General features: G+C 38.9%; 1 protein-coding gene across 1 annotated transcript in view; it reads left to right on the top strand.

Moving 5' to 3' along the window:
* Positions 1–27,594, top strand: part of LOC149947396 (uncharacterized) — a 90,330-nt gene that overhangs the window by 26,178 nt on the left and 36,558 nt on the right. The window contains exon 3 of the mRNA XM_090170893.1: positions 7,864–7,924. Within this exon, the coding sequence (XP_090027019.1) occupies positions 7,864–7,924 (61 nt within the window). The remainder of the gene's footprint in view (positions 1–7,863; positions 7,925–27,594) is intronic.

Here is a 27,594-nt window from a genome sequence, read left to right as displayed (position 1 = left end):
AATGTTTAATAATTATCATTATTTACAAAAAAAACTTTATATATAATTATTTACTAGTGGTACGTGTAATAGTACCAGAAGAGTTATATTTCCCGCTAATTGGATACCAGTGCCAGGTGATCCTCGTTTCGTGATTATATCTTACAAATTCGTTGAGAATGACCCAGAATGACATAATTTATTTTAATTTAATAATGTATATAATTACATTTTTGGGAAAATTGATCTTGCTCGTCGCTTAATTGGATGGAAGCTCCGAGTCGTATAGAAGACGAAGCACTCGCACGCTCCCATCAAGTAATAACCTTTAGACGTGGACCCTGCGGCCCGGAGTTCGGGGGTTAGGTAATAGGGTTTTAAATCAATAAATGTCTTTCATATCTAGCTTTCATCTTTTATTAAAAAGCCTTTCGGATAATGGAAGCTGTTATATTGACAAAGATGAACATCTAAAATGCCGCTCTATAATAAAATAATCAATATGCTATCGACTAATTGGAAATAAAAACCATAAAGACGAAATTCACAAATTATTCGCTTAAATATCTGGCTCGGAAAAATATTTATTTTTATCAAAATGTTCTAAAGTAAACAGTTGAAATACTTGTTTATAAAATTAAATAATTAATTGGACAAAAAAGTGTTCTTAGATCAATTGGGAAAATGTATTTTAATTGAAAGGCAGATCGAACTAAAATTGATATTTTCGTAATGTAATATGTAATATTGTAGAAGAAGCCCTTACTGGTGTACATCATGTTATATCACGTATAGCCCCGCGTATTCCGAGCTATAGATCAAAGGATTTGAAATCAATAAATTTCTTTCATAACTAGCTAGTGTTGTCTTTCATCTTTTATAAAAGAAACCTTTCGGATAAAGGATATTTCGAAGCAAGAGTAATACGTTAACGAGAAGATTACTTATATTCTTCTCGTGTATCCTATTATATCCCATAGGGTAACAAGTAGTGGTTCTACGTAAAATATAAAATGTTAAAATGTTAAAATATATTGGGACCATTTATTTTTTTTTAAATTGTGAAGGCTGTAAATTGTTGCCTTATGTTTAAGCCATTTACGAACGTCAAACCATAAAATACTCTTTTATTTGTAATAATATAATTTACCAATTTAAACAGGGCATAGTGGGAACAAAATAAGTCATCTTATTTATAGCTGACTTATCGCTTTCTGGAACCAAAAAGATGACGTGTCCCGACGTCCCTTATATAGTGGGCCCCTCGTATGACGCTACTAGTAGAAAGTCCACCAAGAAATCTTTGCGGACTCACTGTGGTGCAATAGTAAGCGTCACCGGTGACTTTACTCTGTTCTTTAGCCTTCTGGCCAGAGGTTGCCACTTTCGCAAATGCAAATGCAACACAACTCCGCCCAAAAATTAGGCGTCGGGTGTTAGGTCAAGGTGGTCCTTAGCGTCCAGAAAGTAATCATCGAAGGTATCGAGGTGAGAGACGTCGTTATCTCCCAATAACCGAGTGCTCAGATCCATCGTGACGACGGATCCTGACACTCGGGGAGGGGGGGGGGGTGGATAAGACTGGGGTGGGCGCGGCGCCAAGCTCAGCAATTGGAATCGGCTCGACTGACCTAGCAACGGAGACCTCCTGCACCATAGGGACAGCTACCGAAAGAGACAATCTCAGAGCTACTGTACCCACGGTACACCACTGGACTGGACTGGGGTGACCAACTACTGCTGCTTGCCCCACTGAACGGCACTGAAATAAGTCGATCAGTACCACCCAAATAGCAACGGACCTTTACATCCGTTGAGGGGGCGTATGCCTCGCCTCAATGGGACCCAAAGAGTGGGTGGCCTGCCCCTGATTTAATCGGGTGGACTGCCTCTTTGAACTTTGAGCAGACTGCCCCCTTGATCCTTGGAAGGTCTGCCTTGTGGTTTGGGCTGGTTGCCGTGCTCTCGACAGGGTGATCTGCCCCTGCACTACTTGGGCCGTCTGCCCATTCTGGCGTTCCTGAGCTGCAATGCCTCTGGTGGAGGCGGCTGCTCCCCGCCTCGACCGGCGAGATCGCGATCGATTTTTTCCTAAAGATGGCGCGAATGCGCAACAATCTTCCGCCTAAACTTCGTACAATTCGAGGTATCTCAATTTCTAAAACATAAGTTAGACCCCGCCCAAAACGTGTTACGCAAATTGCAGTGATGCTTTGGGGGTCTACACCACTCTCACGCCAAAATAATTGGTATCGAAGCCATGGGGTAACAGTCAGACTCTGTCTTAATGCTGGAAAACTAAACCCACGGCACTAAAAACCCTTAGATTCACCTAACCACACAACTCCAAGACCCCTCTGTAAACCCACCGGGAAACAAAGATTCTCACAATACACTAAAAATTGAAATACACTAACACTAAAAAACTGACCCATAACCCAAAATTACACCTAAAAATTTAAATAACCTAAACAAAACCTAACTCTCGTGCATTCAACAACTCAGACCCGACGTTGGGTGCCAGCCTGGAAATTGTCGGCTTATGTTTAAACGATGTACGAGAGTCAAACTGTAAAATACTCTTTTATTTATAATAATAAATATTTACCAATTTATACAAGGCTTGGGGCACCAAAATAAGTTATCTAGAAGAGAATGAAAAATAAATGTTGACTTGCTATGTTGCTCTCTGAAACCAAAAAGATGACGTTCAGTGTCCCGACGCCCCTAGCAGTCTCCAACCTAATTGGCTGGTGAAGAAAGCCCGCAATAGTATTTTAGCGTCACCGGTGACTTTACCTCGCTCTTAACCCTTCCGGTCAGAGGGCGCCGTTTTCGGATCATTCCGAAGGTCGACAACACGAGCGAGGATGCGTCATCCCTACCTTTGCCCCCAGCGTTGGCCCAACACAACGAGATAACTCTCTGAAGTAAAGGGAAAGGCTGTTAGGGACACAGCCAAGTTTGTTAATAAAAATCCACATTTTGATATGAGTTTCGACGCTAGGGCGCTAGTCCAAAAGGCTCAATGTCAGAGACGGACTGGCCCGGTGGGGGTGGGAGCAGAATCTGTCGGAATCGCGATCGAATTTTGCTTTGGGGCTAAGTCACTCTACTAATGTGGCCGGCGTTTAGGGGGGGGGGGTAATCGGGGCAAAAGTATCCCGGGCCTCCGAAAGGGGCCCGCCGGAACGGGTGCCTAACTAAAATTTTCTGACTATTTCCAAAAAAAAACAAATTTTGGAGTAAAAATTACCTGGGGCCCGAAAATCCTAGCGCCGGCCCTGTGTGGCTTAAGTATTTGTTTGAGACGACAGTTGGTTTCTTATTCGTGTAGTTATTTTAGAGCATCATTGGAAACCTAAAAGAAGGAAATTCGTTTATCAGAAATAACGATTTATTAACCTAAATATACTACTCGGAAAATTATCAAGGTGTCGTCATTTCTGAGATTTACTTATTAATAGGTCGCAAAATGTCGTTCTAAATGGAACAATTCTTAGTAGAAATACTACGGAGATCATTTTCTTCTAGCAAAAAAAAACAATTTCAATTTTATTTTGTTCTGCATTTTTAATACGTTAAGAAAATTTTATGAATTAAATAAAGTTTTAAAGATATTGTGGAGAAAAACGATCGAGTACCCCTATCTATTCAATATTCAATATTTTCGACAAAACCAAAAATTAATAAAAATGTTCATGACCTCAGCCTACCATATCTGTATATTACACCAATTGCAGTCCATACGGCTCGCTAAAAGAATAAGATATTAAAAACCATCAAATGTCTAAGCACTTGTTGTACGTTGTAAAATACGCGGTTTAACGAGAGTGTGGACATTGAGAAGGAGTTATAATATTGTTTACATATTTTGTCATTTCCTTTCGCGGCTGCGGACGGGGAAAATGTTCATTTACCCGTAAAACGAGACCCTTCCGGGAAAACAAAATCCAATTTCAGAGACGGAAACATTCCATAAATATTTCACCTCATTCCGGAAATGTTTCGCCTACAATCGTTGCGGTCCATATTTATAAACTACGGACGCGTGCTTGAGAGGGATCTGACTGATCCTGAAAAATATATATATCCGGATAAGTTGCCACAATTTATGTTCGGACAATAAGATGCTCAGCGAATCGCGTAAAACGGAATATATTCCCCATAATTTTCGGCTCTAGATACTACTATTTTCAGCGTCGGAGATTTTACGGTTTCCGCGGATATCGGGATTGAGCAGGAAGGAAAGAACCATTAAATTATGAGCGGCTATAAACGGCCGAATGCGGGAGCAAACGAGGGAGAATTTCGATTTAACTTAACGGGTAAATATCGTTCAAAATGACCGGAGACCCTAACAAACGAATAAAAATATAAGCGGAACTCGCGAACGTGGAAGCCATAACGTCTCCTCGAAACAATGAGTCGCCGGTAAAGTGATATCCTGGTGGTGATACTTTGGTTAATTACGACGACCTGCTTGTACAAAATTGCACTATTGCAGCGAAGGTGGAACAATAATAAAAATAATATCGTTTAACTAAATTTGAGAACAATTTAGGTGTCATAAGTTTAACCATAATTAACCGACCCCACGCTACAACAGCGAAAAGATATTACTTGGAAACCTTTAGTGACGAAAAATTACAGGAAATAGGGGGGAGGATAAAATTAAAGAAAGCGTGGAAAAATCGCAGAAAAATTTCGTCGAACGGGGTATTGGAACTCCCTGGCCAGATAAGTCCCAATTCCCCATTATAGACTAAGCCCGACCTTTGACGTGCAAGCGACCAGCACTTGGCGTTAAATATTCTAGGCCTAACATAGCTAACCGTGGCATTCTTTTTTTATATTTTAAACTTAATAAATTAAAAGATAGTCAATTTTGACTTAATTCGGAAATTACCGCCAGGAAGGCATACTACTTTTAAATCTTATACTGTATGTGAGGTAGCAGAGTGGTTAGCACTTTCGCCTCGCAGCAAGAGGAACGAAGTTCGATCCCAGCTTGTGGCAATGGGTGAAAAATCGGAACAACTCTAATTAAATTTTGTATACCTATACCTGCGTTGAGTTTGCAATTTCTCTCCCCACTGGTTAAAGGGGTTTTCCCCCGAGCTCTTCGGTTTCCCCTTCCATAAAAACTTGTTGAGGTTAACGGTAATAGTTAGTGTAGGGAGCTGTTGGCTCGCGTGGCATGAAGGGCTGGCCACCACCCTCCTACGCATTGTAACGCGGCCACCTGAATTAATGCCTTTAAAAGTCGCTTGATGACTTAGAGTATTAGCATAGCTTATTATTATTATAACTAAAATGTGAATTTTAGAGTTTTGGGCAATATTTTTAATTTCGACCAGGCCCGCTATTCGTAGGGCAACATTGCACGGACATTCCGAGGACAGACGCGTCTCCCACGAGTAAGAGGACGACCTCGCGTGTTGCGAAGAAAATTTTCTAAATCCGTCGAGTGGCGAAAACAAGTGAAAGTGATAAATAATATATCGTAAAGATAAAGAGAGCGAGGGGGTATTTGGACATATTTCGAGGAAAGAAGCTTTGATGGTTTCGGTCGGGAGACAGAAAGAGATATCCTACAATCATAAATAAGTTATATTTTACAGCGGGCTATTTCCCATCGTCAGTTCCCTCAACAGGCGAGGCCGATAGCCACGACGGAAAAGAAACAGTTTTCCGTATCATCCTAGAGAGTTCGGGATGAAAAATAGCGCCGAGCTACACTATCATAATACCCATTTAAATCGAAGGGGCCCCAAAATAACGAAAGCGTCTCTGACGCCGGAGAAAGCCGAAATGGAAATAACTCGGTATAAACGATTTTGACAGAATAAAAATTGAAGGATACGGGCTCAAATCCGAAATAAGGTCTCTTATACCCAGCTCTCTCGAGTCCCAACTAGCCCTCAACGATAAAGACAGGGAAGCGCGCGAAGCAAATTTTCTCGGCACCTTTGGGCCTCAGGTATCATTTATATTCATGGATTTCCCAGTCAGAGTTTCCGAACTTTAGCCCTTCGACGGTTTTTTAGTTTCGTTTTCCATCAGTATAGCTTAGCCCGGAGCGAAAGCACTTTGGGTCGGTCGTATTTCTATACCCGGAGAATGGCTAAGTACCAGATATTATTAAAATTCAGCCAAAGAGAAATACCGGTGAGTCCATACTGGATTACGTAATATAACGATTTTATAAATACGCTGTCTCGTATTAAACCATTTACTTTCTCGGTTAATATTCAACGTCTTCTTGCTCCGTGAGAGTAGTATTTACCACTTTGAAATCGAAAATTTCCGGGTCCGGTTATTTCTCGCCTATATTTTGGCAATGTCATAAAGAGGAAGAAGCCAAAATGGGTGTGTTAAGATAATGGCAAATGATAGGGCAAAGCCCATTTATTTTGCGTCTTGGGATTAGAGTAAATGCTCCGAAGCCTTCAATTGGGGAAAGGGTGGGTCCAACCCCGCGCCAGATCAAAACAAACGGGAACTTGTTGATTACACTAATGGTATTACCCAAGGAAAGCGTCGCCGACGCCAGATTACGAAATAAGTCGAAAACTATCAAAAACAAAAATACGTCTCAAGGGTAAAGGTTAGGCGTAAATATTACCCCACTAACTTGAAAACTGTTACAATTCACATAAGCCAATACCTTCCTGTGGAATTCATTCTTACAATCACACAAATTTGGAGGAATTTTTCTAAATTGTAATATTTAATGATAAAAAGCGCGCGTATAAGTTTTGATTTAGTTAAAACTTTATTCATTTAACTTAACCAAAACTTTCATCTTTACTTTCAATAAATTATAACAATACTTAAATTTAAATCATGACTTCAACGTCAATTTTTCAGAGGTACCGTTTTACGTTATTTTTTGTTTTATAAAAAGAAAACATTTACAGGGAATATAACCCGCAAAGCAATCTTTATGGAAGACTCCTTCCATTTTCCAAATTACCCTGTACAGTGGCGCCAAACATTTTTAAAGGCAAAGGCAAGAGCGGCCAGAGCTGCAAACGTTGGTGTCCCACACCAAATACCTGAGGTTATATCCCCTTTAAGGGTAATTTAAAATAAATCAAAATATGCCTATAGCCACAATAGCACGCCGCCACCTTGAATTAAACCTAGTATTATCAGACGAAAAATATATCAGACGGGCGGCAGCCATATGGCACACGCCTCCGCGAGACGGCGGTTAGAGAAAAAACCAACCTCATGGGTCGAGTTAAGAAGAGTTTCTTCTGGGGACAATATCTCACGGATGCCGACAAAGGTTCTTCAATTTCTCGGCCTCACCCATTTAGGAAATACCTGGAGGACAGATGCCACCTTAAAGGGAATATAACCTGCAAAGCAACCTTTATCGAAGACCCCTTCAATTTTCCAAACTTCCCTGTATAGTGGCGCCAAACATTTCTAAAGCCAAAGGCAAGATCGGCCAGAGCTGCAAACGTTGTTGTTCCACACCAAATACCTGAGGTTTTATTCCCTTTAACCAAGGATAGCCTGCGATCATGCGCACTAGCTTTCGGGACTTTTTCAAAAATCGATAGGTTCAAGGACAAATTGTTTCGTTGTTGCCTGCTAGTTTTATTTTTTAGTAGATTTCTAAAAACTGGTTTAACCTTGGTTTAAAGGCCTAGGTTCACCCCCCTTACTCGAAAAAGGGATCGCGTGGCATGCAGGGCTTGCCACCACCCTCCTACGCATTGTAACCCGGCCACCTGAATTAAAGGCTTCAAAAGTCACTTGATGACTTAGGCCTAAGGTGGAGCCTTGGGTATTAGCCTAGCTGATTATTATTATTATTATTAAAAAAACATCTTTTTCGCTTCCCCCTCGAAACCCCTCCATTGATAGCGACGGTCAGCTCGCAACCTCTCCATGTGGAAGGATTAAGTCCGAACTAATAATATCAAAGGTATGTATGATATTTAAAAAAAATTACCAAATGGCGCTTTTCGTCCCTCAGACTGTCGAAACAAGATGCTCACGCCCTTAGAATATCGTATTAATCCCCAGGACGCTCGCGCACTTTCTCTAATACAGGTTTTATCGTAGGCAACTCATCTTGTTATGAAGAATCCTTGCCTTAACCTGGTCCTGATGTAGTCCCTGACCGCACGACCCTTTTTTTCGGCATTTCTAAATTTGGTTGTTTCACAAGTAACATAATTACAATAAGTATGACACTTCCAATTGTTTTAATGCGAATTTTCTTGCCGATTTTTTAGACACTGACACTCTCGCCCAACTTCGACTGGAACTCAGGCGCGTAGGAAAGTTTTGGATTAAGAGGGGTACAGTCTCAATATTGAATTTGGCGTGCCCCTTAAAAGTAATAAAAAATAAGAATTTGGCGCTCCTTTCCGATTTGAAGTGCTTATGAGGAGACGACCCGAAGTGGTTCTCACCGATTTTGTTCAAAGTTGGGGATTGTATATAAAAGCTATAGGGAAAAAATACACTGGGCTTCCGTTTTGCCATGGCAACCAAAAATGATACTGACAACTTTAAATTAAAAAAATTCAATGTAAAACAACATGGGAAAATGATAAATTCTAAACTTTAAAATTGAAATAATGTTTTTTTTTAATGAAATATTTTAAATACTTCGCACTGATAAGGGGGAATAAAAACAATTTTGGATGAGCTCGAGCTAAATTGAACAAATACTTCGTAATTTTAAGTACAATACAAAATATATGTAAAATTTATGCTGTGATAACTGCCATTTATTTTTGCCTATTAATCTGGAAATTTCTATACATTACATTATCTGAACGACAAAAACAGCCTTTTAGATTTCGATAGAAATACGACGCCATTTAACAAAATGGCGGATATAAATATAAATCATGGTGCGATAAGTTCGGAAATTTGTGTCCGATTAATCTCTGATTTTCTACGTAACATTATCTGCCGAGTGAATTAGATGTCAGTTACATTTTTGGTTGCCCAGCGTAACTTTTCCCTTTGGGTTTTTTCATGTGACATCTAGGTCTAACAATCCCCCAAATTTGAACAAAATCGGTGAGAGCCACCTCGGGTCGTTTCCTCGTTAGTGTTATTATGTTACTTATGTTGTTTGCATTTTGAAATGAATAGTCGCAATAAGCTTTTTGGATAGTTGATAAAAAGTCTAACAAATACTCGCGTGGGAATAAAATAAACGATATACCTTTTGAACTTAATTGATTTAATTATTTTCAAATTATGGCTTTAAATGTTATCTTAGTCTCTTATAAGAAAAGTATAGACCGATGAGTAAACAAAATTTGAAAGATGTTAGGTTTTGAAATAAAAGAATATCCTGTTTATCGTAATTACCGCTGTCTACTTGAAGCTACTTTTGTCCTTGGGGAGTTCAGACGCCGTAGCAGACGACAATGTTGACGTAGGAGAAGATTATAGATTTAAAGTTAGCGTGACTTTACCTAAATGAGTTACCTCATTGGTCTATCGATAAGTATGAGGTAAAGTTGAAAACGCATTTAAAATAAGTTTTTATTGTTTTAAATGCTTGGTTAGGTTGGTTTAAAAAATAGTTTAAAACAATGAATCGTGTTTGAAAAAAAAACAAGTATTTTTTCCACCCTATTGTCGTTAGCCAACCAAAACGAAAACTGAGCAGCATTTTCGAACTAAGCGCGATCATCCTTTTGTACCTGAAAGGGCAAGGTCACGCGGAATTCGAAAACCCCTACAACACGGGGACACACTCCGTGAAAAGGCGAAATCAAATCAATACAGCCGAAGATAAACACGCCGGGACCGAAATAAAACAACCATTTGTTCAGTGCAAACAAAACGCTAAAAGAAGATAGAAAATTGCCACGCGAAAAAATAAAGCTACGGGGAACAAGAGCCGTCTTTAAATTCAGTTGGTTTTCGAGTCAAAGAAAATAAAACAGGCAATGACCTTCATCTGACATTGAGAGGATTTACGCGTCAACGCCCCGCAGCTGCTAATACCACGGCACCCGACCTTTCAAATCAGAGGATTCGCCACCTGAAATGAAACTAGCCTAGCGATCGACTTCTCGGACCAAACACTGTCTCTCTCTGCCAATAAAAGCAACCGAAACCTTGTTAAAATTTAATTCCCTAAAAGCTACTGGCCGGTTGGTACACGGACCGAAAGTCTTATTGAAAAAATACGGCTACTCGACTTTAAGTTACGAGATTTAATGAAAATCTAATCACAATGCGAACGACAAGAATGACTTCATTCCAAACTAGAAATAGATTTTTTTGGGAAAAAGAAAACGACGCTTCGATTTGAACGACGAGTTTGGCTAAAAGACGTTGCATTTAAATCAAGCTTTAATTGTCGTTCCATTTGGCCTTTTCTTCCAAAAGATTCGACCCAATACCGAGAATTTGGGATTAGCCTTAATACGCGTACGTTCTCTTTTCCGAGAAAAGCACACTTCAATGTTTCGTTCATTCCTCGCTTTTGGAATTTAATTAAAAGTAAACGCTAAAATATATTTTCGTATATAATCTGATTAGTTAAGAATTCTTAAGTATATTAATACTTACAAGTGTTTAATGAAATATATAATTTCGTTAATTTAAGGGCTTTTCAGCTATAACCCGAAATATCTTACGCAGACAGTTTAAGAGAAAAACCAAAACGGTGTCGACCTTAAAAAAGCTTTAATTTAATTACACGATTCCGTTAATTTAAAGGAAAGCCAACTAATTATAGACATATTAAGTGCGCCTGAAAATTAGACGCAAAAAATTATAATTATCTAAAGCCCCGTTTTCAGGCTTTTCGCTTTTGCTTTTTTGACGCGCTTTTATTTCAAAAGAAGCCTATGTCAAATCCATTTAGATATCTGCTTCTCGTGACAAAAAAGCCGATAGAGAAGCTTCTCACGGTGGTTGGTTTTGACGCAAAAGCGTGATTTTTGTTCGGAAAAATCGTGATTGAAAACGGGGCTTTACTCCCACGGTGTATAGAGTTGACAGTGTGTCAGAATTTATAGCTCGGTGTACCTAGTAACAGATACCATACCACCAGAGGCCTATCATCATAGTGCCCTACGCCAGCGTCCCCCTAGACCGGACAGGTGACAAATCCAGCATGGGTAGCAGAACCCTACTACTGATGGTCTCACCTTTGACGCAAGCCACTCAACCCAACAGAAGGTGCAGCAATGGGTGGACCAATCCCCACTTCGCACACAGCAGTGGGATTAAGAATGGATGCTATAGCAACTCCAGCCGACACCCTACCTATGAAGGTAAGGAGCCAAACCCTTTGGAGAGAGCTCCTAAAGGGGAACGACGAGCACACAGCAGCCCGCATAACCCGGCACAGCTGGCACCGGAGATCCCGGTGGGAGTCCAAAAGGCCGGGAGATGGGTCCGCCGTGCCCTCATACGGAGGCTCGCCGCCCCACAGCAGGCTACCCGATCCGCCGAGGCGACCAGTTTGCCTGGACCCTCTCCGTTAGCCTGAACCGAAGTTCAGTATCCAGCCCAAACCTGACCGAAGTCGGAGGTGGAGATAGGACCATTTGATCAGAGCTAACATCTCCCAGTGCGCCACCGCCCTTATGGGTTACAAGAGCCGGACCCCGACTCCCCGGTAAAGCCACCAGTTATTGCACACTCTAACCCATTTAGGGCCGTATAGAGTTGACAATAATTATAAGGTAATTAAAATTAATGAATGGATAAAAACGACCGCACTGTTGGGGATTGCTATCGCAGTTTGGTTCGCTAACTTTAATTTTAACTAATTTTTGGGAGAGCTATGTTGCTAATTGCTGACCGACTGAAAAATCAGTAATTAGGTGAACTAAATAATTTCTATACTGACTAAACTACTAACTACTCTTCTACTAAACGAATTGAAATAACTTCGACTATTTAAAGATATTGAAATAGTTTATTATTGTTGAGGTCCAAATATTTTAACCCTTTTACTTGGGCGACTAAAAGAATTCTGTCCGTTTTTCGGACACACAAAACCGTTGAAAAGTCGGGAGAAATTTTCCTTCCCTATTGCAAGCGCTGAAATACAATACGCAGGAGTTGATACGCGATTGAGAGAGAGCGAGCTGGCGCCTTCGGGGGCGACGGGGGTTAAGGAAAATTTCTAGTCATTCTTCGCTCCAAGGAGTGTCCAAATGAAAAATAAAGAAACCCCAGCTCCTCTCTCCCAAACTAGTTTCACAATTTTTAGAAACGGTAATGGTTAATTAATATTAAACAAAATTAAATCAGTTATTTTACACTGGGCCCCGAAATACGCTAAGTATTTCAAATTTATTGGTTACACAAAAAAGGGGGGGGGGGGTGTTAAATATGAGTTACATACAATATTAATAAAAATATCAAACAACAATAAAATCAAAATACAGACAATACAGCGCAACTCATTAAATTTTCACAATGGTTAATTATCATTTCCTATTTCAATTTCTAGGGGGTACAAAAGTTGAATAGGTCTCCTAAGAATCTTATTATTTGACGTTCTAATCATACACGACCTAACCTTTCCATCCCTACCGTCAAACGTTTCAGTCACCACCCCGAGTTTCCATAAATGCTTGGGGGTTTTGTCTTGGTGAATCACCATAACGTCCCCGATTTTAATTTTCTTATTAGTTTTGGCTAGCTTGACGTTATGCGCTGACCGAAGGGCTAACAAATACTCGTTTTTCCATCTTAACCAAAATCTCTCGGCCAAATTATCACGATACCTTTGTCGTCTAGTCATTTCTTCTCGCGACTTTGGCACTTTCACGTTTTCTCGAGGACTCGACGGCAAACTGGTGACGCGTTTTCCTATCAGGAAATGCGCGGGCGTAAGGGATTCCAAATCGCTTGAATCGCTGCTAACGTACGTTAACGGTCTTGAATTGATCGCCGCTTCCGCTTGTACCAACGCTGTCTCCATTTCTACGTAGCTCAATAAGGCGCGTCCTAAAATTCTTTTCAAAACTGCCTTGGTGCTTTTTACCATGATCTCCCACCAACCTCCATACCAAGCCGCTCTTTCCACGATGAAATGCCAGGAGATACCTTTTCTCCCGTAAAAGTTAAGAACCTCCTCGCTCGTGATGCTATTCCAAATCTTCGCCAAGTCCTTATTGGCTCGATTAAATGTTTTGGCATTATCCGAGTATATTTTCCGGGGGATGCCTCTCCTTGATATCATTCTTTTCAGGGCAAGTAGGAATTCGTGGGTGGTTAACGAGGTGACTAACTCCAAATGTACCGCTCTCGTCACGGCGCACGTGAAGAGACAAATGTACGCTTTTTCTGTGGAGGTACCGATTTTCACGTACAAAGGGCCGGCGAAGTCGATCCCTACTATTTCGAATGGCTGAGCTTGATCTACCCTGTCTTTTGGAAGGGGGGCTGTTTCGGCCTCTCCTGGTCCAAATCCCGCGGTGACTTTTCTACATTTCAAACAGTTCTTTACCGATTTACGCGCTAATTGTCTTCCGGCCGTGATCCAATATCGTTCTCGTGACTGCGTCAATGTACTCTGAACTCCACCGTGACTAACTTCTTCGTGACAACGATCCATTATTAATTTTGAGAGTCTAGCGTCTTTATTGAGGATGATAGGGTGTTTGATTTCTGTAGGAAATTCCGATTCTGTTAACCTCCCTCCCACGCGGATAATGTTATCTTGATTTAGAAATGGCTTGAATTCCGCGATTCTCGACGAGGACTTAATTTTCGATTGGTTTTCTAAAGCTTCTACTTCTTCCGGATAATCCTTTCCTTGCGCGCATTTTATCCACGCAATCTCCGCCTGGCGCATCTCTTCTGCCGTGATGGGTCCGGTTCTTTCAATTTTTCTAGCGCGGTCCAGAAAGCGATAAATTTGAGCTGTAATTCTTAGTATTTTATCCAAATTGTTCCATTTTTTCAGATCCATCAACTGACAAATGCAAGTCCTTTCAAGTTTTCCGACTACGAGTATAGTTTTCCTCTTTTCTTCTTCTACTTTCGAAAAATCGCTTGACTTTCCACTCTCGTTGGGCCACGCGGTTTCTTTCTCCTGGAGCCAAGTGGGTCCCTCCCACCACAATGCATTCTTGACCAGTTCGTCGGTCTTCGCTCCTCTTGTCGGTATGTCCGCGGGGTTTTGCGTTCCCGGGCAGTGAAACCAGTTTCCGGGGTCCGAGAGGGTTTGAATTTCCATCGCCCTATTCTGCACGAAAGGTTTCCAGGTTTTGGTTGATCCCTTGATCCAATGAAGCGCTATTTGAGAATCTGACCACATGAATTTCTCTAACTTTTCCGGTTCAAATATTGTTTCGACGTTCTTGACTAATCTCGCTCCGAGTAAGCAACCTAACAGTTCTAGGCGTGGCAAGGTTAATTTTTTCAGGGGTGCCACCCTCGCCTTCGACGTTACTAAAGAAACTCCGATTGCTCCGTCTTCCAGTTCGTAACGCGAATAAACGGTTGCGGCGTACGCTTTCGTAGACGCGTCGCAAAAGCAGTGCAACTGTAGTTTCCGGATTTTATCTGGATTTTCCTTGAAATAGCATCTTGACAATTTGACCTTTCTTAATTGCGGCATTTCTGAGCACCACTGTCGAAATTCATTTCCGACTTCTTCGGGCAATTCTTCATCCCACTTCAATCCGCGTTCCCATAAGGCTTGAAAAATGAATTTCGCTCGTATAGTATACGGCGCCAAGATTCCCACGGGGTCGAAAATTTGCGACACCGCGCTGAGAACGTATCGCTTCGTATTCTTGACATCCTTTAGGACGTTTATTAAACTTGAGAGATCGAAAGAGAAACAATCGGATTGCGGGTCCCATAATAGCCCTAAAATCTTCTGGCTTTTGACTTCTTCTATTTCGAATTTGACCTTGACGTTCGGGTTCTCCGCTTCTTGACCCCACATTTTACGCAATTCGGCAGAATTCGTCTGCCACTTTCTCAGGTGCATTTTTGCGTCGCTCAATATTTCGGACGTTCTTCTTGACAGCTTGTACGCTTCTGTCGGATTCTTTGAACCGCTTAGGTAGTCGTCAACGTAGAGGTCTCGATTTAATGAATTTACGACTTCCGCATCCGTCTCTTCGTATTTCTTCGCGTGATGTTTGATGGTTGCGGCCAGCAAATAGGGGCTTGACGTCACGCCAAAGGGCACGCGCGCCATGCGAAGGGTTCTGAATTTATTTTCTTCTATTCGTCCATCTTCTTCCTTCGTCCAAAGAAACCGTACGCTGTCCTTGTCCTCTTGGGCTAGTCCGACTTGCAAAAATGCTTTCTCTATATCCGAGCAGATAGCGATGGGATTCTTTCTAAATCTTAGGAGTAGCGACAGTAGATCCGGCGTAAGATTTGGTCCACTGGCGCCCCGCTGATATGGGAAGAAGCGTCGAAAACGACGCGAAGCTTGGTCGTTGAACTCGTTTCCCTCTTCACACCTTGGTGCGGCAAGTAGTATGACCCTGGCCAGCTTGTTTTGGGATCTCGAACTTCTTCCGCGATTCCTAATTCTAGTTGTTCGGTGATGATCTTTTTGTACGAATCGTAATATTCCGGTTCCCGCTGAAATCTTCTTATCAGGCTATTCATCCGCTTCGTGGCTACCGTTTGGTTGTCCGGTAGCTCTTCTTTTCCCGTGTTCCACGGGAATTTGACTAAATATCGGCCTTCGTCTTCGTTAAATTTTACGTCATCTTGAAATTTCGCTAGTACTTCTTCATCTCCGGGAATTTTTTCGTGTTTCGATTCTATTCCTATAGATTCTAGCTCCCAGAAGGACTTCAGCGCGTTCGATACCTGGTTTTCTTCTACTCCCGCTGTCATGACGGTGATTAAATGACTCTTGATTTCCACGCAGCCTACATTTTTGATTGGGGTGCTCATTGGGCCCTCGATGGTCCAGCCAAATATCGTGTCTAACGCTACTAGTTTATTTGGCAAGCGTTCGTGATTTCCTTTTACTACGTCCCAATAATAGTCTCCACCGATCAAGATGCTGATTTTGGAGTTACTTGGGTTTGTCTGGTTCGGATCATCGGCTAGTTTCGCTCCCGTTCTTTTCACGAAATTTTGAATTTCGTTGCAGCTGCTATTCTTAGCCCGACAAATAAACGGTACTTCTACCGCCTCTACTTGGATTTTCTTCTCGGGTTCACGGGCATTCTGGAGCGTGATTTTTACAATTTTTCTCTTTTTTCCTACGGAATTTTCGTTCCCAAACTCCGTGACTAAAACTTCTTGTTCACCGATGATAGGTAGGCTAAGTTTTCTCGATATTTCTTCTAAGACGAAAGTCCCCTGACTTCCGTTGTCCAGTACGCATCTGACGGGGTTGATATCTATGTTTTCTGGATAATCTGGATTCTTCACCACTATTTTGGCTGTCTGCAGTAACACGTTTTGCCGGCTTGGATCTATGACGGTATTGGCTCCTATTTCGGTACCGCTTTTAGCTTCTGTTTTTGCGTCCTGCTGAGGTGTTCTATGAGCAACGTTTTTGTGACAAACGACGAAATTATGTCTTCCCCGGCAAATCTTGCAATTTCTAAAATGGGAGTCGCAACTTCTCGCGTCGTGGCCGAGCTTGAGACAGATGTAACACCTTCTTTCTTCGCGGATTTGATTTCTCTTTTCGTCGAGCGTGTGGTTGGTACAATTTGCGGATGCGTGGGCGTTGCTCTTGCAGAACATGCAATAGACGGTTTTCGCGGAGATATTGGTTTGAAGCGAAGTCGCGCTTGTAGTATAATTTCTCGAACTATTTTCGTAACGCGCCGGTCTCGGATGATGATCTAATTTTTCTTGCGCTCGCGACGACGGCTGAAATCGCGTATTGACCCTTTCGCGGTTTGACACTTCACCTAACAACGCGCACGTTTCGCGGCCTTCAACTTCATTTTTTAAAAACTCTACCAGGGCGGTGACATTCCACTCCGCATCTTTTATGTGACTTTTGCTATATTCTAGGCGTATATCACGTGGTAAACAAGACACTAATACCGGACACAAAAAGGTACCACTTAATGTGGCGTCTACTCCTAGAGCTAATAGACATCTTAAATTTAAATTTATCTGATCATAAAGATTACGCAATGCCTTAATATCGTTAGAGTCATTTACAGGTTCTAAATTCATCAATCTTTTACCATGGGTATGAACTACTAGGTCTTTACGACCGAAACGTTCTTTAAGCAATTTAACAGCTTCTATATAATTAACATCTGACGCTTTCATTCCCGCTAAAACATGCTTGGCGTCGCCTTCTAAATAAGAGGCTAGATAATTAAACTTCTCTACCTGGGTGATGTTAGGTTTATCGTCGATGGTCGATTTAAAACGGCTCCAAAATCCTTCGAATTCGGTGATGTCTCCGGTAAACTTTGGTATCACCAATGTTGGTAACTTTATTCCCTTATCTTTGGTGATGGTGACGACGCTGTTTTCTCTGCTGTGATGTGATCTGTCTGATGAGAGCTCCGCTGACTTTCGTAACATGCGGTTGGCCTTGCTTTTAATTGCGATGATGTTGTGTTTCTCCTGGTAGGCTAGAATATCCGACATTTCCGACTCCAACTTGTCTTCGTCATCGATGAGCTCCGTTAAGGTTTGGTCGCACAGGGTGATTGCCTCTTCTCTTTTGATTACGGTCGCTAGTTGATCTTCGATGTCTCCCGCGTCTATGGTCGTATCCTTCAATAAACGTTCCAGTTCGTTCACTGCCTTTGTTAAACTGGATCTTAACGGTATTCTTAGTGTTTTTTGCCTCGCTACATCGTCTAACTTTTTCATCTTCTCCGCGGTTTTCTCGGAGTTTGCCATTCAGCTGTTTATCCACTCACTATTCACTATTTTTAACTATTTTTATTTTTTACAGGTTCCCGGGTTTCGGCACCATGTTGGGGATTGCTATCGCAGTTTGGTTCGCTAACTTTAATTTTAACTAATTTTTGGGAGAGCTATGTTGCTAATTGCTGACCGACTGAAAAATCAGTAATTAGGTGAACTAAAATAATTTCTATACTGACTAAACTACTAACTACTCTTCTACTAAACGAATTGAAATAACTTCGACTATTTAAAGATATTGAAATAGTTTATTATTGTTGAGGTCTAAATATTTTAACCCTTTTACTTGGGCGACTAAAAGAATTCTGTCCGTTTTTCGGACACACAAAACCGTTGAAAAGTCGGGAGAAATTTTCCTTCCCTATTGCAAGCGCTGAAATACAATACGCAGGAGTTGATACGCGATTGAGAGAGAGCGAGCTGGCGCCTTCGGGGGCGACGGGGGTTAAGGAAAATTTCTAGTCATTCTTCGCTCCAAGGAGTGTCCAAATGAAAAATAAAGAAACCCCAGCTCCTCTCTCCCAAACTAGTTTCACAATTTTTAGAAACGGTAAAATATATAAACATGGAAAAACACAAATTATGACAAATTTCAAAATATACAAAAAATTACGACAAATATTAAATACACTAAATTTGAGCATTAACACAAAATTTAGATATGGTTAATTAATATTAAACAAAATTAAATCAGTTATTTTACACGCACGTTATACACTCTTTTATATCCTTATTTGTGAGAGCTGCCATTTTATTACAGGTCTGATTTCAAATAGTGCATGCAAGGCCACTTCAAGCGGTCAAGTACACGCGACGTCTCGAGCTGATGAGCACGTGCACTGTCGTGCAGGCGCCCTTGTCTGTACTATTTTAAATTAGGCCTGTAAGGAAATGGCCGACTTCGTAAAAGAGTGTATACAACCAGTATATTTAGCAATTAGCAAATAACTATGATAAAGAAGCTTCAGACATTGTGTAACACCCAAATAAAAATTTAATTATTATAGTATTTACGTTACATCTCTAGGTTATTCAGGTTGGATCAAGTTAAATCTGTAATATTCGTCTCATCAGCAATCCCTTTCAAATTGTACCCGATGCGTTATCCCAAGTAACCAATCTCACCTGATCTACTATCTCATCAGATTGCGTTAGCTGAACAGTTATCTGACTTCTACCGTTAGTAGATATATAATCTTCTGGAAAGCAAATAATAATAAAAAAGTATATTTTCGAATGGAATTGAATCGAGGGATTTGTAAAACTGTGAGGGATCTGAAATCTGCACACTTCTATCTACCGGATTGCGATGAATTCCGTTTAGTTTTTGGCTTGAAATACCTTGTTTCCATTTTGACCCATATCAGCTAATCCAGCGTAATTTCGGCTAATCTGATATCTGATATACAGGGTGTTTTAAAGGTTATGCAAACATTTTAAGGAGTTGTAGGGGTGAGTTGAGAAGTATGTTTGTTTTTCCCCCATTTCCCTACGATGAGTTAAAGAGCGCCAGAGAGCTTCAAGGTGTGGCCTACTAGCCCCTGGAAGTAGGCTGCAACAAGCGCAAAACTTTCGTGGAATATCAGCGGGCATTCAAAAAATGATGGTGTATTCTCGAAAATCCAAGCTGCAACAGACTCGCACTCAGCATCTTTGCCAGCGATCGAGGCTCTGTCGTATCGGTGGGCTGGATCCATGCCGACGAAGACCAAACGTGACAAAAACTAAATATATTCTCCATTCGATAAATCGTACCCGGTACTATTTATAAAACGCGCGCTGAAAGTTCAATATTCTCATCTGTCGTCTCGGACATCGACAAAAATGACAAAACTGCAGCGGGAGAAGGAACGGATCAATTTTTGATATTTCTGGAGTGTAAAAAACGCAGACCGCAGACCGCGCGCCGCTTACCCGTCCAGTTATACACATCAATTATTCGCTCTTCGTTTCTTTTTTTTTGCGCTTTCAAATAAAAACATTGTGTTTTAGAGATAACTGAAATAAATTCTATCCGCAGATCGATAAAGAGCGCTTCAAATTTATGACGTTTTATTTACAGTCTAGATTTTAATACTAAAAGCATTTATTAGAAGAACTATCGGTTTATTCCGCGGGCAAAACTCTTTACATCTGATCAGAGAGTAAAATCACGTTGATCTAAAATAAAAAAAACATTTATCTAAAGGTTTTTATTATTTACTAATAAGACAACATACAGGGTGTTACGGATAAGAGTACCGAAACTTTCTATATGCATTTTATGGGTCTCTATAAGTAAAAATTGTCTAATAAACATGGGTCGTAAAGTGCTTCGTTTCAGGGATATGGGCTCCCAAAAAACTACCCAAAAACCCGGACACAGCCTTAAATCTGGCAAACAATATTCTTCCTTGAACCCAATTGTTTTCATTAAACTATCAATTGTTTTTTATCAGTGAGGTGAGAAACTTTAATAACAAGTGGAAAAAGTTCATTAATATACTTTTAGAAGTAAAATTAGTTTTGGGGTAGTTTTTTGGGAGCCCCTATCCCTGAAACGAAGCACTTTAGGACCCATGTTTATTAGACATTTTTTACTCATAGAGACCCATAGAATGCACATAGAAAGTTTCGGTACTCTTAACCGTAACACCCTGTATATTATTCTAAAATCTGTTTGACTAACGAATTTTGAGGTTAAAAATCAGATCAGTTACCATATTGTTGTAAGGTTCATTACATAAAAATAGTACGGCAATTATTATTTTTCAGCTCAAAATAGCAAACGCTATAATCAATCTATAAATTTAATATTGATTGAAAAACTGATCAACTGAAAATTGCTGCTCTAAATCATTTAAAATAATATATGGGAGTTGAAATCTTATCGGTAAAAAGGTCAAGGTTTTTTTCGGTTACTCGTGCTAACAAAGAAATGTTAGGACAGTTAAGGAATACTCTCTAGTCTAGAACGCTTTACCCTCTGGCTTTAGTACAAACAAGAATATAACGTAACTGTTTACTAGCGCCAAAGGCTATACCGACCTTCCAATTTCTACGCTTTTAGTATAAAGTAACATTAGTTACTTTGTAAATGAATTCTCTCGTCAATTATTCAGAGCCTTCTCTCTAGCGAGCTAAGCTTTACGTATACCCGTCTAATTTCCATAATATAAATATTTGAAATTCAGTTTTTATATAATTTAATTTAGAAAAAAAAAACCCCAAGCACTTCCTGTGTACAAAGCTAATTAAGAACCAAGAATCCAATTAAAGTTTAACCATGGCCAGACGAGACTCCCGGTTATTAGAGAGGTTTAGCGGCCGACTTTTTGAACGGAAACGTCTAGACTAGCGTTTTCTCGACGTTTTGTAACGTCAAAAGGTCTCTCCTTATCTTACCTAATATTAAAAAGTAAAGTATTAAACTTTAGGAAAAAGTCATAAAACTCTAAACACAAGAAAATCTAATTTCCCGAGTCACTTTCCTAAGAAAGAAGAACACAGAGACCCCAAATTGAACAACATTCCTTCGGAGATACAGACGCAAATCCACGTAGATTACTACATGTATTCTTCAATTTTAAAGAAACCGTCCATAAGAATTAAAAAAAATTAATATCTATATAACCGATAAGGTAAAATAAAATAAAATATAACATATTATTTATACCATATATACCAGGAATACATACTTGGAATGCTTATCGCGGCTGATTTTCGTCTCGATGTGGCTGACAGTTTTTTTGACGTCACTATAGCCGCGTTCACACTAGACACTTTGGAACCGTTTTTAAACGGTTTCGAAAGCTAAAATTAAACATTTTCGGTTTCAACTGTATTAATAGCCTTAGATAAATACTTTCGACACCAAAATTTTACAATTTAAAACAGTTCCAAAGTGCCTAGTGTGAACGCGGCTTTAGTTAACTTAACAAACAACTATACGTGAGAGGGGAGCGCGCGCAGAGGGGATTTTTTATCCCGTAGGCGGGGCCAAAGCCGTCAGAGTGATCTTACCATACGCGATACGGCAGGATAAGCATTCCAAGTAGAGGTATGGAACCTGTATATACATATATTATTATATCATACATATTATATGATTTGATGTGCTTTATCTTATTAAATTACCAAATCTTATTATACTTATATTTCGTGAAGAAATATTTCTTAGTTGAATTTTTTACTGGAGATGTAAGATCAAATCATGGGCAAACTACTACAGGACGCGTAATGTAAGCCTATAAAACTTCGTCTTCCAAATTTAAATTTTACGTGACGGGCAGCGCCACCTAGTGAAGTTCTTTGAAGTTAAAAGTTTGGGACAAGATGGCAGCTAGGAGCAACAAACACAAGGAGAACGCAGCTAGCCTTTAAACACGCTAACGAAGGGTTGTGTACGAATTTCATTGGACGAGCGTCACGAGCCTTTACGCTGAACGATTTACGGGCGGGGGGAAGACAATTTCCGAATTTTCCCCTTCCGACGGCAGCAGGCGCTAAAGCGTCTAGCCAATGAAAAACGTACACAAGAAAATCCACGACTTTTGACGGGTTGCGTTCTCCTTGTGTGGGGTGTTGTGTTTGTTGCTCCTAGATGGCAGCGTCCATGGAGTTGGAGATTAGATTATTGAAAGTAGTTTGCCCATGATCTAATGATGAACATGGTTGAAGTTACAATAAATGTAAAATATACGACGGATACTTCTTGGCTTAAGAGTATTTTATTTGAATTTTGTGTCTGTTGTTATAGGCATCCACAAATTTTCCGTTAAATAAAAAAAAATGACTACGTTAAATTGTTACTATGTTGGTATGAGGCTTAATGGAAATTAATTACAAAGTAAATAAATGTCAAAAAGTCAAAATTTTAGCCAGAGATTCCATCAGTAGACCGGTTTCGCCCTTTTGGGGCTCATCAGTACTGTGTAGGAACTCTGGCTTTACTCGGATATCTGCCGATATCAGCTAAACTAATAAACATTCAGAGTGCCCTATATGTGAGCAGTCCATTGCAATTTATAAATACATATGTCTGCTGAATAGCGACCGCCATGCAATAATCGGTGAAGAATTTCATTATAAATTGCAATGGACTGCTCACATATAGGGCACTCTGAATGTTTATTAGTATATAAATGTCGTTAATTTTAACAAAATTATAAACATTATAATAAATCCCAGCTTGTGGCACTGGGTGTAAGCTTGTCAGAACCACTCCTTCGACCTTAAGTTTGCAAGTTCTCTCTCCACTGGTTAAAGCGGTTTTCCCCCTAATTCTTCGGCTTTCCCTTCCCATAAAAACTTTTAGAGGTTAATGGTAATAGTGAGTGTAGGGAGCTGTTGGCATGAAGGGCTTGCCACCACTCTCCTACGCATTGTAACTCGGGCATCTGTTTAAAGGAATTAAAAAGTCCCTCGATTATTTCAATTATAATAAATTTTAACGCTATTCTTTTTTGAATTTGAAATCTAAATTGGAGCGTATTTCTCCGTTTTATCGATATCAAAGTAGTAAGTATGAAACAAAGAAATAAATTTTGGCGGTCATAAACTGATATCGTATCGCGTAATATTTATGATGGAATTTAATTCATTCGCTGCTTTTACGTTCTGACGCTTTAAATATCGCCAGAGTTCTAAAACTCTAAATGCGTTTCGACGATTAGGCCACAGCTGTTTCCACGGAACTTAGTCTAAAGACATTTATTTTATCAAATGTCAAGAATTTCACGAATGTAGGTTGACTAGAGAGAACTTAAGAGAGGCAGCTAATGCGAAATTAAAAACGTCGAACGTGTCAAACCTCCGCCTATTTACTACGTCGAAAAAATAACTTTTTAATTAATATTTCCCTGTTTTCTTTTCAATTACAATATTCGTCTTTGAAAGTGTTTATTCGAGCGTGTTTTTGTACAAATATTTAATAGGTACACAACTGTCAACACATCAGCCGATTTAGTTTCGACATTTTTGAATAAATAAAACGAAGTTACCGTAATAAGTAATAATTATATTGGAATAAAAATGAATTAATAATATTTACGAATTGATATAAAAATTAGTGATTGTAAATGGTTCAGCCAATCACAAATCCCTCCTAGTTAAGTCGTTTCTAAACCTTTCCACTCGAGATTGGCAAAATCCAATACTAAATTTGGCAGGAAAATCAACTCACCCTTTTCAAACACACAACAGCAACTATAATACGTTTTTCATTTTGGTCAAGCAAGTTGGGGGATGGAAACCCCAGAGTTTTGGCAATTTTCCATCCCTTCATCCCGGCGTATTCCCCAAAACCTGGGTTTCTCTTTTTAACCGTGCCATGATTGACAGTCTTTTTTAATCCCCAAAATTACGTTGGTTTCCCAACTTTTCGCAACAGTAGCTATAACCGATATATTTTTTCAGTCCTGTTTATTAACCTTATTATTAGAAACCTTAGCTCTACAGGTAATATAAATATAATTAAATTTGTATTATACATAATGTATAATAGAATATTCAATTTTTTAATAACTTAATTGATCGATTATTTCGTGGTCGGGTGAAAGTTAGATAAATTTTCAGATTTATTTTTAATTATTTGGCTGATATAAACCCGAAATTTTTGTTGTTGTTGCTTGATATTTAAATTCTAGTTAGAATTTTCCGTAAATCTAATTTGATATTATTATTTAAAATATAGTCACATTACGTACAATTTCTACTTTTGTTTAGATCAGTACTAACGGCTCGAGGTTGAATAAGAATTTACACCGAAGTACCGAAACATTTCAAAAATAAATACAGGTATACAGGTGGTGACGATTCTACATACGATATAGATTTATACACATTTTATACAGATGGAACGAATCCATCCAATGCATTCGAATAAACACAAAATGGAAGAAGGTGTACATATCGCCAATGAAGTAAATCTAACTCAAATATGCGATTGTGTACTAAAATAGTTTATAATAATAACAATAATATTAATCACCAATCATTTTGTAATTTTTCGCAATACGTCTGGAAAATATTTGCCGATAATATCACCAATATAAATTTTCTGGCGAAAACCGCGTGGTCGGCTTCTAAATAAAAGTTTTTTATATCCATGAGACCCTTTCTTTGTATAATTTAAGTTATAAATTTTTTATCTTTGTGAATTCTAAATATTTTTTTATTATTGTGAAGAAAACAAACAACAAGTTTATAATATCCATGAGACACTTACTTTGTAAATTTTAAGTTAAACATTTTTGATCTTTATGAATTCAAAATATTTTTTTTATTGAGAAGAAATCAAATGATTTAATTAATTTAAATAGGAAAGTCGCTTTAATGTTTTTGCATATATAGTTTGTGTGAAGGTTTAAATAGATTATAAATTGTAAAATGCCTAATCAAAATGAAAATAAAGGTGTAAGCTTTGACGACAGTGACGAGCTAAGAACGCTAGGCCTAACGTCGTCCGCTATTATTGGGGATAATTGGGCACGTGTTTAGTATTTGGATAGATATCTTTCCAATACTTGACACTACGGCGCTACAAGCGGCGCTGCCGTAAAAGCAACAAGCACACCATTTAGTTTCGGGTCCAGTAATTATACGTCCAAGGTTTAACCTGTCTAATTGATCGAGCTTCCTACAAATTTAATTATATTTATATTACCTGTAGAGCTAAGGTTTCTAATAATAAGAAGGTTAATAAACCGGACGGAAAAAATATATCGGTTATAGCTACTGTTGCGAAAAGTTGGGAAACCAACGTAATTTTGGGGATTAAAAAAGACTGACAATCATGGCATGGTTAAAAAGAGAAACCCAGGTTTGGGGGAAAACCCCGGGATGAAGGGATGGAAAATTGCCAAAACTCTGGGGTTTCCATCCCCCAACTTGCTTGACCAAAATGAAAAACGTACTATAGTTGCTGTTGTGTATTCGAAAAGGGTGAGTTGATTTTCCTGCCAAATTTAGTAATGGATTTTGCCAATCTCGCGTGGTAAGTTTTAGAAACGGGGTAGGTACATTTTTTCGAATTTCCATCCTCCGAACGGTGGAACAAATGTTCGAATTTCATTCGTCTGAACCGCCGAAATAACAAATGTTTCAATTGTTCGAATTGGACAACTTGTTGGTTTCATTCGTCCAAATCAGTAGCATCACTTGTCCGAATTCTGTCGCTAAATTAGTATTTCTTATTGCTGTTTTTTTTGGTCCGGATTTTTTTTAGTGCAAGAATTGAATTTTTTTCCTTTGGCCGATATAGTAAGTGGGAATTGCGTTGAATGTTGTGGATATTTTAGGTTAGGTTCACGTTAATGTTACTATTTTCTTATATTAACAATATTAAAAAAAAACAATTCCTAATGTTCGAAAAAACGGACAAACGATTATTCGAACAAATGAAATTCGCCAGTAAAGTTAACATAAATTGAACGACTAAATTACCAACAAAAGTTGTGATAAATTTTTCTGGCAAATGAAGTACGTTTTCGGACATACGATCCTGTTTTCCGGCATTCGGACATTTGTACCACCGTTCGGACGAATTAAATTCGAACAAATGTACCCAAATCTTAGAAACGACTTAACTAGAAGGGATTTGTGATTGGCTGAATCATTTACAATAACTAATTTTTATATCAATTCGTAAATATTATTAATTTACGAGAATTCCATTGGCAATATTGATTATTACTTTACCCAGAAACAATATCAGTTCTAACTACATACTCTATAATAGAGTATTCATTTTTTTAATAACTTAATTGACCGACTATTTCGTGGTCGGGTGAAAGTTAGATCAATTTTCAGATTTATTTTTATTTATTTGGCTGATATAAACCAGAAATTTTTGTTGTTGTTGTTGCTTGAGATCGATTACCCATGGATAGACTTTGATAAATTAATTAACAGGATTTAAATTCTAGTTAGAATTTTCCGTAAATCTAATTTAAAATTATTATTTAAAATATAGTCAAACTACGTACAATTTCTACTTTTGTTTAGATCAGTACTAACGGCTCGAGGTTGAGTAAGAACTTACAGCGAAGTACCGAAACATTTCAAAAATAAATACAGGTATACAGGTGGTGACGATTCTACATACGATATAGATTTATAAACATTTTATACAGATGGAACGAATCCATCAAATGCATTCGAATAAACACAAAATGGAAGAAGGTGTACATATCGCCAATGAAGTAAAACTAACTCAAATATGAGATTGTGTACTGACATAGTTTATAATAATAATAATAATAATAATAATAATAATCACCAACAATTTTAACTATATGGTGTAATTTTCCGAAATAGGTCTGTAAAATATTTGCCGATAATATCACCAATATAAATTTTCTGGCGAAAACCGCGTGGTCGGCTTCTAAATAAAAGTTTTTTATATCCATGAGACCCTTTCTTTGTATAATTTAAGTTATAATATTTTTATCTTTGTGAATTCTAAATATTTTTTTGATTATTGAGAAGAAAACAAACAACAGGTTTATAATATCCATGAGACACTTACTTTGTAAAATTTAAGTTATACATTTTTGATCTTTATAATTCTAAATAATTTTTTATTATTGAGAAGAAATCAAATTATTCAACCCACTAATGGGTGGGTTGATATAAAACATTCTTCCCTTAACACGGATCCATTAGCAAAGTTCCTCGGCATAAGTGGCGCTACTAAAAACTTCTAAAAAAAGTTTTACAAATGAGTATTAATTACGAGAGCGGAGATTTAAAAGGGCCGCATCCGAAACGTTTGGAGAA

This window comes from Leiobunum rupestre, chromosome 4, assembly GCF_980474605.1.
Source record: "Leiobunum rupestre chromosome 4, qqLeiRupe1.1.hap1, whole genome shotgun sequence".
Classification (NCBI taxonomy): Eukaryota; Metazoa; Arthropoda; class Arachnida; order Opiliones; family Sclerosomatidae; genus Leiobunum; species Leiobunum rupestre.
Note: the sequence above shows the minus strand (reverse complement) of the source record. Positions and strands in the feature narration are given on the sequence as shown.